This window comes from Perna viridis, chromosome 15 (genome assembly GCF_037379345.1).
Source record: "Perna viridis isolate PV_CMFRI_1.1 ecotype Kerala chromosome 15, ASM3737934v1, whole genome shotgun sequence".
Lineage (NCBI taxonomy): Eukaryota > Metazoa > Mollusca > Bivalvia > Mytilida > Mytilidae > Perna > Perna viridis.
The window spans coordinates 17,239,785-17,254,524 of record NC_142459.1 but is presented as its reverse complement, the minus strand read 5'-3'; the positions used below and the strand labels follow the sequence as shown (position 1 = coordinate 17,254,524).

General features: G+C 32.8%; 1 protein-coding gene and 1 long non-coding RNA gene across 5 annotated transcripts in view; one reads left to right on the top strand and one right to left on the bottom strand.

Moving 5' to 3' along the window:
• The window catches only part of LOC148597208 (uncharacterized), a 31,506-nt gene that overhangs the window by 135 nt on the left and 16,631 nt on the right, over window positions 1–14,740 (top strand). For 3 of the 4 annotated variants that reach the window (XM_088562867.1, XM_088562866.1, XM_088562864.1), the window contains exons 2-5: window positions 3,190–3,274; window positions 4,366–4,425; window positions 6,971–7,127; window positions 10,685–10,748. In XM_088562867.1, the coding sequence (XP_088418993.1) occupies window positions 4,387–4,425; window positions 6,971–7,127; window positions 10,685–10,748 (260 nt within the window). In that variant the 5' untranslated portion in view covers window positions 3,190–3,274; window positions 4,366–4,386. Of the gene's footprint in view, window positions 1–2,752; window positions 2,871–3,189; window positions 3,275–4,365; window positions 4,426–6,970; window positions 7,128–10,684; window positions 10,749–14,740 lie in introns of all 4 variants that reach the window. The other variant, XM_088562865.1, reaches the window with a different exon arrangement.
• LOC148597209 (uncharacterized) lies at window positions 398–3,614 on the bottom strand. Its single transcript, XR_015918871.1, has 3 exons — window positions 3,502–3,614; window positions 1,257–1,371; window positions 398–850 (listed from the first exon to the last, which is right to left on the bottom strand). It is a non-coding gene; the product is annotated as an uncharacterized LOC148597209 (long non-coding RNA).

Genomic DNA, 14,740 nt, shown 5'->3' with positions numbered 1-14,740 from the left:
CATGTTAAGTACATCTTCTTGATCTGTTCTATTTGATTATGTTCCCTTTAATTACGCAAAGCTGTCATGTACTTGAAATTGCATTTTTCTGAATTTACTTTCGTTTTCAATGGTAGGGACTTCAGGGAAAAAATCAATCTACTCGGAAATCCTCTTTCTCTGTTTAATTCAATTTATATGACCTTCACCTACAACTTCTCCAGCACAGGTAACCATTGGACAGTGTAAATAAAAAGAAACTTTAATGTCTAAATGTAGGTCCACAGCAGTGAAATTAGAAATGTCAACTTGGAAATATTGTCAAAAGAGGCATAACTCCAGTTTAAAATTCAAGTTAAAACACAGTTCAGCAAAGGTCTCAGTATGGTATTAATTTTCCCATAGACTTCTATAGTGAAGTGCATATTTTTAGGATTTTTTAAAAAATATGTAAATTAATTCCATAAAACTTTCACTTATGTAGCATTTCTAAAGACATGTGAAAAAATAATTTCCCGCAAAGAAAATAGGGTGAGTCCACAAAGATCGGACAGAAAAGTAGTCTCGAACTATAAATAGCCATTTTCCCTACTTTCACTTTCATTTTGCACTCACCAAACCAACCTTTTCAGTGGAACATTTTTATGATATCATGTTAGATTTTCTTTTAAAAAAGTTCTTCATCTTACAGTGTGATGTTTGCTCTATTTTATAAGTCATTGTTCATATCTTTTGACAAAATATTAGTTTGTAGAGAGGCAAAAAGAAAATGCACTATATTTTTATAGCATCCATGTTTTGACGTACACCTCCTCAGGGATATGCAATACGATACTGGTACCCAAATTATAGTCCATTTCAAATTCAGGCTCTGAAAATACACAAAAAATATTGAATGTAAATGTAAATGAACTTTTATAAATTAAGGTGCATATTAATTTAGTATTCAACTAGGGTCTTATAGTCTGTGTTTTACTCCTGACACAAAGTACAAACAAGTTGTATCTAACTTAACATTTTTCCATCATGATAAGATATACACATACATATGTATGTGTGTGTGTTTGTTGGTGTGTGATTGCATTTATTTATCTTTTTGCAATAATTTCTATTTTTGTTCTGTAATGTTGCCATAAAAGTATATCTACATCAAATAAAAAATATAAACCAATATTCAAATATGTACCTTACAAGCAGCTAATAAGATTAACATTTTCTATTCTGATTTACAGCAAACACACTAATCAATTATAAATAATTTACAAACTCATATTTACAATAATTTTAAGGTTCCTTCTTCCAAATCTTCCTTCAACTCTTCAATAGTCATATCATATTTTTCAAATTTGCTATGTTCTTTTTCATTTTTTTTTTGGTATTCCAGTAGACAACCTGCAATTGATAATATGATTAAATGTTTTGGTAGCATAACATTTTCAAAGCAAGTAACATCAAATATAATTATACCACAACAACAGGAAAATATGAAATAATCATTAGATGCATAAAAAAGCATTCAAAGCATATAATATTTACATCACAAGACAACAAAGCATAAGCAATTATGTGTTAAAAAGCAACATAGACATAGAGAATTAATATTAATAAACAGTATGAAAATAAAGGCAATTTTAAAGCACAACGACCAAGCTGATATTTTTTTTATAATAAATGTATGTAATAAAGAAGCAAATAACCTAGATGCACAACACTACAACCACACAGTCCAAGTAGCTACCTTTGGACCTATTTTGTTAAAATTCAGAGTCATCAATCTTATTTCTAACATAATCTATCATTTTCATGAAATGAAATGATGTAAATTTAAAGAATAGCTACTTTGACATCAATAGGTTATAACTTGTGAACAAAACTACATGCAATTCTTTCGCTTTATGATCATGCTTATTAATGTGTTGATAAAAGAAGACTTTATCAATACATATTGGATAGTCACATATTTATCAATGTGTATATACAATGTTCATGTACTCATCAAATATTTACAATCCTCCTTAAAAACAATGTTACATGCAGGTGCTACAGTATTCATGCAGTAACAAAGCATCTCCACAAAGTGCAGCTTCATACCACTGAAGATGTGAAAAGTCCTTAAAACCCTGAACTGTTGGGACAAACGTTATTATAACTATTTCATGTTTTAGATAATATGATAAGCAGTGTGATTTTTAGAGATGCATTTAATGAAATACAGTTAAGGCTTTGCAAAGGTAGCTATCTCACCTTTATCACACACTAATATTTTGTTTTGGATCCAATTAATGATGACACTTTATAGACGTATTATTCTTCATTGGTTCTTACATAATACCATACAATACCAAAGAGACTTTATGTTCAAATAAAAAATAAAATTTACACTATACTTCTTATTACAGTAATTGTTATATACATATGGAAACATAAACATACATGTACATGTAACATGTTGAATAAAAATCCATTTCAATTATAGCTGGCTTTAAAAAAAAAATTAGAATAATCAAAAGTTTTGATGTGAAATTCTTATTCCTCACTAGAATCAGACTGTTAATATACAACTAAAATTTGTTTATTAAGTTATTGTAAGAAAGGGAGAAAATAAAACTCTTTTTCTCAAAATAGTAAGAAAGGGAGATAATAAAACTTATTCTCAATATAGTAAGCATTAATATTTAAAGATGAATTTTCTGGTTTCGCTTTCTACGCTTGATATAGCTGAAGATATTATGAGGTGAAGAATCTCTATCACTTTGCTCATTACTATCTTCAGGAATAATCAAGGGAGGAAGGTGAAATTCTAATTCATCACTGGAATCAAATTTAGAGCAGTGTCTCTGCAACTAACCTCATAGCCAATAGGAGGCTGAGTTTCATCATCACTGCCAAATGTACATTCTGATTCAAAGCTAAGTTTTAATTATCTGTCCATCCTATATGAAAGTTTGTGGATAATGCAAAACACCATTACAATAAATGCCAATTACAGTGTGACCAAGCTTAGGAAGATAATTTTTCAAATAATTTGCCAAAAAAAAAATAATAAACAATTATTGAATGCACATAAAAGTAAATTATTAGAAAAAAATAAGCAGTTTATTCTGGATGTTGTCTTCCCGCTAAATTGTGAACTAAGATACTATTTTATAATACAAACCTATACCCTGTTCATGTAATACACATTTCATTAATATGATTTATCTTTTGCAGTATATTTGTACTTTCTGTTAGAAAGAACAATTAGATCTACCTGCTGCACAGGAATACAAAGTTAACTTTTTCATCTCATTTAATGGTATGTATGGTAGCTTCTATTTTCTATTTTGACATTAGCATGGGGCGGATCTATACAATTTGAAAATGTTGGAAGCAAGTTTTGGTTCCTCAGAAAAAGGGATAATGCTAGGACATGATTTAATTTGTATAGTGAAAAAGAGGGGTACTAACCCCTTGTCAACCGTTTACAATTATAAGTAATACTTATAAACTATAAATAAAATATAATAGAAACAACTAACTTACCTTGTCTAGTGCGTATAAGAAATAAATAACAATTTAAGTATCCACGTGAAGCACGACCCCACAGAATCAGCAGATTTAGTCGATATTTTCCATTGGATTATCTGCCCTTTTACTACGTTCTTCAATTCGGAAGGTGGTCACCTGAAGTAGCTATCAATGGGCACTGGTAACTTGAGAAACGAAACTATTAAACGAAAAGTTTGTTAAAAATAATTTCATATATGTATTCAAATAAGAAAGTCAATGTAAAGTGACAAAAGAAACTTCAAAACACAACAGGGACTATTTCAAGAACTGAAAAGGGCAGGGCACAAGTGGAGCAAAAGGCACTTCCTCAAGTCTGAGAAGCACACTTTTTTGTTGTTTGTCTTTGTTTCCACGTTTTGTATTTTAGAGTGATTTTTTTTTTCAAAGTTTCTATTACTCATTTTGTAATCAATGCATTTCACATTGCTTGTGGACATCATAAAACAATAATATAAGAAGTCGGACATCATTTGATTTCATTTTATTGTCGCACTTGGACGTGTTTCCTTACAGTTACTGCATACAAATGATCAAGATAGCTGTTATAAACTTTTCAAAATTGACACTGATTTAAAGGAATAGTAATTTCTAAGGCCAAGAGAAATCTCTGGGATTAAAATTTTCAGACCTCATACATTGTAAGAGTTATTGACACTATTTACACAGTTTTCAGCCGTTATCTTGAAAACTATGATAGATTGAAAGTAATTTTTGATCAGTAAAATGATCCTTGTGATAAGTCCTACCGAAGTCTTCTTGAGTCAAACTTTTCGAACAACTTATTGCAAAATTCAACCAGTGACTCAGGCTTCTGGAATCCTATTGTTTGTCTTTCAGGTGAACAGTTTCAATGAATAAATGATGAACTGGATCTGTGTGTTGCTCTTACCTTTAACAGTAAGTGATATTGGTTTAGATTTTTTATGACCCCACTCAGGTCAATAACTTTGTCCGTCTGTCCAATTTTTGTTTGGATTTTTTAGGCTATCTAACTGCACTTTCAATGTGACAAATTCCTATATAAGGATTTGAATTTGCCAACTTTTAAACCTGATTTTTTATGCTAACCCTGTTTTTTTTTTTTTTTTTTTTTTTTTTTTTTTGTTTCTTTTTTTTGTAATACTCTTGCATGAAAAGATATTTTTCAAGTTACAGCACTTTTTAAGTATGTGGTTTGCAGAATTTTCTCCGATGTATATCGGGGGTACGTGTTTAAAATTTTAATTATTAAATCTTGTGTGTATTTAAACTACTTATTTCAAATCGTTAACAAGTTGTATACATTGTAAAGATATAATTATATACACATTGCAAATCAATTACAATTTCCTTTGATATAAACTAATTGTCTTGTGTCCTCGTCATGATTAATTAATCCCCTTAATAAACTTTTCAATTGATTGTTAGATATAAAATCAACAGGTGAAAATCTAAATCCGCACCATAATCACTGACATCTAAATACCTTTTGCAGTGCCTCAATAACCATCTGACAACATAGCTAATCAATAAACAAATACCAGAGTATGGTGGTTGTAAACATAATCTGCTTTGTTCTTTTGAGAGGAAATAAATATAAAACAATGCATTTGTTCAAGAAGATTTTGATGAAAATATAAGCATACAAAAGTAACAAGTAAAAAAAAAACTCATGAAAACTCCATTAATATGCTTTGGCAGCTTATAAGAGGTCTCTGATTCAATGTTGACCCCCTCGTGGTCGTTGATTTTTGACCGATCTTAGGTCTGTTAAAATGTGTTGAAACAATTTATGGGTGTATTATACACACCCCCATGTTCTGAAATTATTATCCTGATAAAACAAAGAGTTCACAATACACACCAAAATATTGTATTTGGGGGCCCAGGTCTTCATTAACAATTTTTCAAAACTCCTCTCTTTTGACATTACTTGACCAATTGGAACCAAACTTAGTATGAATGTTTCAAGGTGTATCTTTCATAGAATTGGTGTAGGGATTTGTAATTCGTTGAAAAACATGGCCATTGTTACTGAAAATAGAATGTAGGGGTCAGACATTAGTTTTTTCGCATATATCTCCAAAAGTATTTAGGTTAAGCTAAATATTGACAGGATAAACATGTTCAGCATGATGAGATCTATCTGCAGTAAAATTAAGGTTTAAATCCGTTAAACCATGTAAGAGTTATTGCCTTTTTTTTTACATTTTTTGATATGATATTTAATGTTATTTCTTTCAAAAATCTTCTCCACTGATACTTTTTGACCAATTTAAACCAAACTTGGTACAAATGTGTCTCCTGCATAGAAATGATGTGGGGATTTTTAATCCTTTGAAAAACATGGCTATGGTTACTAAAAATAAAATATAGGGGTCAGACAGTAGTTTTTCGCATATATCTCCAAACCGTTAGGTGTAGCCAAATTATTTCAGTTGCTGAAATGATCCTTATTGTTAGGACTACAATAGTCTTCAGGGATAAAAATTGTCAGAGGACTACTTGTAAGAGTTAATGCCCTTGAAAGGGGAAAACAATTTTTTTTTCAGTTTTTTGCCAATATCTTGAAAACTATGATAGATTAAAAGAAACTTTCAGTTGCTGAAATGATCCTTATAATTCCTACCAAAGTCTTCTTGAGTCAAAATTGTTGAACTACTTTACATTTGCAACTAAGAAAAAAATCTTCAAATCTTCTATGCAGGACTCATTTGCTTTTGTAACTTTGTATGTATGATTTTAGTTACTTTATGTTCTTTGTTGTGTATATCTATTTTCCATGTCTGGTCTTTGTCCCTGACAAAAAGATTATATTCTTTTGATTACCACTATAACCTTGGTTCCCTTCATTACGCTATCCCAAGAAATATTCATTCCAAGTTCCGTTCCGATTGGTCAAGCCGTGTCAGAGGAAAAAGTTTTAAACAAGAGGCTCCCAGGAGTCTGAATTGCTCACCTGGTTGGATTTGCCTTTCAAGGGCAATAAATTTAACATGAAATGTGACTATACTTTGGATAGTGGTTCATTATAGGCTGATGATTGTGTATGAATTGATATAAGTTTCTGATTCTATGCATTCAGTTTGTAAGACTTCACTCATAAGGGGAGAAAAGTGGGATACTATACTTATACAGTAACTTGAAATTCAAGCTTTCATAATTTTTAGAAATCTTTCATGTACAACACTATGATTTGCAATCATTTTAGCCCGACAACCCCAACATGAGCATGCCAGGCATACCCCATTCAACCAGCTGGGTCACACAACCCAGTTGCTCTGTGGGCAGAGAGCCCTAACCCCGGCTTGGGTTTTGAGCACTATATAGTCACCTTTTATGAGAAGCTAAGTGCTGCTGCAGGCCTATTCTTTTGACACCTGACCTAAACTGGGCAGTACTAGTCTAGGTTTTAGTCAAAATCTGATATAGATCCTGATAATAGTTTTTTTTTCAAATTTAGGTTTGGTGTTATCCAGAATTTCAATGTCCAAGTCTTCCACATTGGGATTTTCGTGCTATGGATATTTGTAATAAGACATATGACTATAGATGTCTATGGGACTACAATAAAAGACAGTATGTTGAACAGTGTGATGGAACAGAAGAACAAATGAGAGGTAATGATATAAGGTCTAACTAGAACAATGGGGGACTGAGGACCAAAGGGGTAATGATGTGAGGTCTAACTAAAGTAGAGGTATGATGTAACTGGAACAGTGGGGGACCCAGGACCAGATGAAAGGTACAATGATGTTATAGGGTCTATGTAGATCAGTGGGGAAAGGAGGCTGAGGCCAAGATGAGAGGTAATATGTAGGGTCTAAACTTGAACAATCTGGGGACTGAGAACCAAATGTGAAGTTTTATTGTAATAAAGGTCTAACTAGGACAGTTAGGAACTGATGACCAAGTTAGAGGTAATGTTGTAAGGTCTAACTAGAACAGTGGAGGACTGAAGACCAAATGAGAGGTAATAATATGCTGTGAATGAGAATTGTATTTGAGACTGAGACCAGTCTTCTAGGGGTAGGGGTAATATTTTTAAAAAAATCCTTTTTGGAAAATTAGTTTTTCGTGGTTTATTTATGTAGAAAATTAAAACATCTATTGAATGATACCATATTTGAGACGTTTTATTCGAGTAAAAACTTGTAGAGTCAAATTTATGTGACTTTTGCCAAAAAATCGAAAATATCATTTTTTTTTTCATTTTTTTATGAAAACTGATTTATTCAACGGGTCATAGTTTTCCTGTCCCCGTTTGTCTACCCCTGACTTGACTTTTTATGGGCAACTTGGCGGGTGTTTCTAGAAAAGCAGAGGACGCTTACCCTACCGGTGCACCTGGTCCATGCTCCCAGTTTTTGGTGGAGTCCGGGTTGCTCATTTCCTTTTGCTACTTTGTATGTATGATTTTAGTTACTTTATGTTCTTTGTTGTGTATGTCTATTTTCCATGTCTGTTCTTTGTCCCTGGATTACATTCGTTTGATTACCGCTATAACCTTGGTTCCCTTGATTGCTCTTTATCAATTCGGACTACGAAAATCTCCAAAATTCATCAAAAGAACCCTATAAGTATAAATTGTAAAGCTGAGACATTAAGGCTATACAATGATACCTAAATTTGTTCAGTTTGTTTACACATGCTATACCAGGAAGGCTAAGATACTCTAACAATTTAGTCACAAAAATCTTGGCTTTTTGACCAAGTGGGCTTATACTGAAATAGAATCTTTTCTCATGCCTGAAAAAAAATCTTTTTTATAATTCTTTTTAAAAAATTCTATTTTGTTGCAATCTTTTCTAATGCCAAAAAAAAATCGTTTTTAAATTTTTATATAATTTTTTTTTATTTTGTTGCAATCTTTTCTAATGCCTGAAAAACACTCTAATTCCTTTTTTATTAGGGTCTATACATGTGAACCTACCGGAGGTAGTTCAATTCTACTGGAATTAGAACCTTCCTACCATTCCACAGTTGAAACAGAAAATCGACTGCTTTCCGAACTTTTAGTTTTAAAATTTGTTTGTTAGTGAAAAACAAGTAGAAGGACCCTGGGCCCTTCTACATGTTTTTCACTAACGTACAAATTTTATTTGAGTATCCAACATGGATGTGTGGGATATTTGAGCACGCTCACTAAGGTTTTTTAATTATAAATGATGTAACCATGTTGTGTGGTTCTTCTATCTATGCTGTAGAACAAAGACATCTATCTTGTCAGTTTCTGCATCTGCCATGTTTGAGTGTCACTAACTGCAGTTATTAACATCTGTTTAACCCCTCCCCCCCTCAGTAAAGCTTTGTTGATAACAAGTACACCATTGGGATAAGGGGCCCAGTGGAGCCGAGAATGGCTCATTTAAGTTACCGGAATTTGGAATATTAAGAAATGACCGGACGAATTTTGAACATTTGTAAAACATCTGGAAAATGACTCATTTGAAAAATATCTTTCCTGACAATTTGTTTATCCTTTCTTTTTCCTTTGCCATCACTATGCATCCATTGTTTCCATCCGTCCATTTTTCAAAACTCTTCTTCTCTGACACTACTTGACCAATTGGAATTAATCTTAATACAGATGTTCCTAAGGGTGTCCTTCATATAACTGATGCCAGGATTTTTGATTCGTCGGAAAAACATGGCGGCCATTACTAAAAATAGAATATACCAGTCAGGCTGTAGTTTTTTGCATATATCTTCAAAACCATTAGGTTTAGCTGATTTTTTTTCCATAGTTGAAATGATCCTTATTATTAGAACTACAAAGTATCAGTGATAAAAGTTGTTAGACAACTCCTTGTATGAGTAATTGCCCTTGAAAGGGAAAACAAATTGATATTTTGTGTTTTCAGCCAATATCTTGAAAACTATGATAGATAGAAAGAAACTTTCAGTTGCTGAAATCATCTTTATGATAAGTCCTACCAAAGTCTATTGAGTCAAAATGGTTGGACGACTTCTTATGAAATTTATTGCCCTTGAAAGACAAAATTCAAACAGGTGAGCCATTCAGGGTCAAGTGACCCTATTGTTATTATCCTTTCAAGGACTTAACTACATTTTGTTGATGAGCAAACATAAGTATATAGACAGTTTTATTTTCAAAATCTTATGCATTAACGTTTAAGTCATTAAGACAGTTTGGATTAATTACTTGGAATTATTTATTTTATTAGGTTTTAGAAGAATATTTTCTGGTGGTACCACAAGATCACCATGTTCTGAGGACAGATACCAACCATTCAAATATACAACACATGGAAATTATGAATGCATATTTCAAAAGTCTGATTGTACTGAGGTTGGCCAGGTTGTGTTTGACAATGGAACAAGGATATCTGACAGAAGATGTGCATGTGATCATTCAAACAATTTCACCTTCATGTATCCACCAAAACATCAGTGCTACTGTGAACCAGGTGTGGAGGACTGCTCATGTATCTTTAAAACATGCCCTGATCAATATATCATAGACCCAGGTAAGTACAGACAGACAGACACTCACACATACAACTGCTCCTGTTTAATCAAAACATGCCCTGGTTATATATATGTATATATATATTGTTAACCCAGCTAAGTATGAATGAGTCCATCATAGAACTATAAGAGCTGTGGATGGTTTTACAAAACGACAGTATTGTTACTATTAGCGTGGTAAGGTTATGTAGTCAGACTTTTTTTCCTATTTGACAAAAAAAGTCTAGGGTCAGTCAGGTGACCAGAACCACACATATTCTTTTATTTGCCCTATTCATTACAAAATTTATATCATTAACCCACGTTTGTTTTAGGACAAAAAAACTCAAACCAATAGAAGTAGTATATATTGCAATGGTTTGATGAAAACGCTGATTTTGTTCATTATTGTAAGACTATCCATAGAAGGTATACAAAATATGTGTTTTTATTGATGTTGATCATATCAGACTGAATGGATTGGTTCCAGTACTTTTATGTTAGGCTATATGAAAGTGAGAAAAAATATTGACAATTTTATGTCAACTAAACACATCATGCTTACACAGGGTGACACTAGATTAAAATTTTCTCATATGTCACCCAGACTGACAAGGATTTTCTCTTTTGTTACTTCTACTGCAGTTATTCTGTATTGTTACAAATTTAAAATTTTGATAAGATAATTGTTCAATTTAATTTTCAGATAATCAGTGCAGACGTGTACAAAAATGGTCAACTTCTTTTAGGTGTAAACGCATAACTAACAGGTGGGTATAATTCTTAGAATTTATTTTTTGCTAAGCTGCTTTGGAAGTGTATTTACAGAAATGTGTTTGTTCTAAGGGAGGTAATAACATTTAATGCATATAATATTCAGGGGATCACAATTTATTGGTAATGTATGTATTATGGACCACTGAATATTATGTACTCAATAGCAAATTTCATGAAATTCTGTACAAAATATGTTAATTTGGATAATAGCAATATAATCATCCTTTTGTGTAAATTCTTAAATTAAAAAGAGCAAATACCACAGTGTTCAGAAATTTTCTCACAGAGTATGGGCATTAAACACAAGATGTTTATAGACCTCCATCTTTTTAGTGAATGTCCTCAAAAGCTATTGATTGTAATTTCATGAAACTTAGTATGTAGTGATGGTGATGTTGATGATAGAATATATGTATATGTAAATATAACTATAATAACAAGGACATGATGTTGATCACAATTTTGTTACATAAGTAAGTACAGGCGTATTCAAATTTTGTAAAACTTTCTTATAGATTAAGATTAAATCTACAAAATTTAAGTGTATTGTTCCACAAAATCTATTTGCGTTAAGTAAACATCATAGAAAGAAAATGTATTATAATTTGTAACTTAAGTAACTGTTTGGAAGTGCAATTGATTATGTTCATAAACCATCTTCAATTGATCAGAATTTCACTGTGAACTTGTTTCTCATAGTAACATGTTCTTAAAGTCTAAGAATAGTCTGCACCTTGTGGTCTTTTCCTGGAAAAAAAAAAAAATTTGCAAATTATTTTTGTCCTGACATTATAATGAGTATACTTGTTTTGTAATTGATAGAGAGCACAAATCAACATGCACAGACATGCATGTACATGTATGTTTACATGTACCTTGTTTAGTGGGATTATTTTCAGATAATTGATAGTTATGATTTAAATTGATAAATGAATGGCTGCATCTTGATATCATTGTCTATTATCAAAAATATTTTTATGGATTTTGGCCTTATCAAAACAAAATGTCACTTCAGACCACATGTACTGAAACACTTAACTGTGATCCACCAAGCTAAACCTAACAGTTATTAATTTTCTTTTAAAAATATTGAAAACGTTGTAAGAGTCTTTCATTTAGTAAATAAATTAATTGTTGTCATCAAATTATATATGAAATCAAGGAACACAAATTGTACATGTACCTTACCTTTTGTGCTCGTTTTCCTTTCATTTTGAACTCAATAAGTTGAATATGTTTCATTCAAATAAGATCTGCTGGTTTTATCCATTATTCAAGTCACTAGACTTGACTTAATCCACTTCATCCGATGAGGGACATAGGGCGACCACTGTGGCTTTCCATCTCCTCCTATCTTTGCCAATACTTAAATTTCTCCCAAGGCCTTTCCAATCTTATGGGCTTCTTTATTTAAATCTTGCCTCCATGTGTTTTTTTTTTTTTTTTTTTTGCCTTTTTTTGTGGCCGTGAGGGTTCCACTATAGGGTGTGGCGTGTTACTTTTGTACTTCCTTTTCTCAACGTGTGTCCAATCCACCTTCATTTTTTTTTTATGTAATTGTTGGCATGACCGGTTTTGTTTGGTCCTTTGCCATAAGTTGTTATTGTTGATTTTTTTTACCACTTTACTCCAAGGTTGTTTCTTAGGCACCTGTTTATGAACACTTGTATTATTTTGGTGGAAGCAACAGTTGATCGCCATGTCTCTGATCCATATAAAAGTGCTGATTTAACGTTAGAGTTGAAAATTCGGATATTTGTAGATGTTCTTAGTACTTTGATCCTCCAGATCGGTTTGAGGATAGCTTAAGCTTGCTGTGCTTTCTTTTTCCTTCCTAGTATGTCTTCATCTGTCCCTCCTGTTGTACTAATGACACTTCCAAGATAGGTAAATTGTATTACCTTTTCTATTTCAGAACCTCTTATCCGGGTTTTATTTTCGCTTTTAGCATTGATCCTCATATATTTTGCCTTTGTTGGGTTGATGTATAGTCCAACCTTTTTGGCATTTGATTCTAGGTTGGAGGCCTGTTTTTGCGAGTCTTGGTGGCGATGTGAAAGTTGGCAAATATCATCAGCAAAGTCTAGGTCTTTAAGGCATTATTGTAAGGTCCATTTAATTCCAATAGGTTGACTATAAGATATTTTGCTGACCCAATCTATGACCATCAAAAAGAGGAGAGAAGAGAGGAGACATCCTTGTCAAAGTCCTGCAGACACTGGAAAAGGAACTGTTAGGTTTCCACTGTGTATAACTTGACAAGTGAATCCTTGATAGAGCTGAAGAATGATGGATACAATTTTCTCTGGAATACCATAGTGTCTGGGAATGTTCCATAGTACTTAAAGGTCTATACTATCAAACACCTTCTCAAAATCAATAAATATAAGGTATAGTGATGTCTGCCATTCAATGGTTTGTTCTATAATGATTCTTAAGGTGGCGATTTGGTCAGTACATGATCTTCCCTGTCTGAAACCAGCTTGTTCATCTCGCAATGTTTTACCAACTTCATTTTTCATTCTGTGTAAGATGATATGGCATAGTTTTTTGCTAGGAATGGAAAGCAAATTTATACCTCTCCAGTTTTCACATATAGTCCTGTCTCATTTTCAGGAAGTTCTACCGAAAATCATCTTCTCCAGTCCTCAGGAATTTGTTCTTTCTCCCATATTCTGTTCAAAAGATGGTGAAACTTGTTGATCGAGATAGAATCCAATGCTTTCATTGCTTCCAGAGGGATGTTGTCTATTCCGCCTGCTTTGCCATTTTTTCAGATGTTTAATTGCAGTGGTTACCTCTGTTCTGATTATTCGCTCTGTCTTAATCCTCAGGTCTATTATACACTTGGTGGATCTGTAGGAGGATGTCTATTCAGGACTTCTTCAAAATGTTCTTTCTAACGTTTCAATTGTTCTTCAGGTTTTGTGAATGTGTTTCCATTTTTATCTTTAACAGGTGTGTCAGTATTGGATGTTCAGTTGACGTGTAATGTTGTAAAGAGTCTTTATGTCTCCTTTGCTGCAAGCGGTTTCTGCTTCTTCTGCAAGTTGTTCCACATGTGTTTTTTTTTTCATCTACGCAGCCCTTTTTAACCTCATTATCCTTTTCTTTGTATACTTCTTGTGCTTGTCTTGTTTGTTGTCTTGTGGTGGCGTTCAATTGTTTCTCTTTACATTTTCGTCTTTCTTCGATCTCACTCCAGGTATTATCTGACATCCTAAATTTACATTTGTGCTGTATGTATCCAAGCGTTTCTTGGCATGTTTCTATTGCTGTCTGCTTTTTTCTTTCCCATGTTAAATTGATGTTATCATCTTCGGTCTACATCTTCTAGAGCAGTAAACCTATTTTGGAGAGAAAGTTGGAATGAATCTTTGACAGTTTGTTCTTCCAGCTTAGCAACATTGAATTTCTTTCGTTTGCTTTCTATTTTTTATGCTGAGAGCTTAAGATGGATATTCTTTTGTAATAGATGATGGTCTGATGCTATATCTGCTCCTCATCTTACTTTACAACATGATTTCCATCGTTGGGAGATAGCGATATGATCAATCTGGTTTGCAGCATTTCCAGCTGGTGACACCCATATAAGTTTGTGACCGCTCTTATGAGGAAAAAGAGTCCCTCCTATAACTAGGTTGTTGTCTGCTCCCCATTTTCGTTCATTTCAAGTCGCTAGAAGGGGTGAAATATTCTTTGGATTGCTTGAAACTGGTGAAAATTAGGTGAACTTCTGTCAATTCAAGTTTTCTCTTCATTGTAAAAATTGCCGCCATTTCATTTTGGTTGTTTATTACCTGGAAAGGCTAGAGTTATCTCTCTTTGGTCAAATTTCACAACAATTTTACTCCTCTTAAGAAACATGTGCTGGCGACTTTTAACCATTTTTTAAGATTTGTTGGCGACTTAAATCTCCATTTCGTCGTGTAGATTGTAACAGCGTCTTGTCATTAAATAGTGTATATGTATTATTTACCTTTTT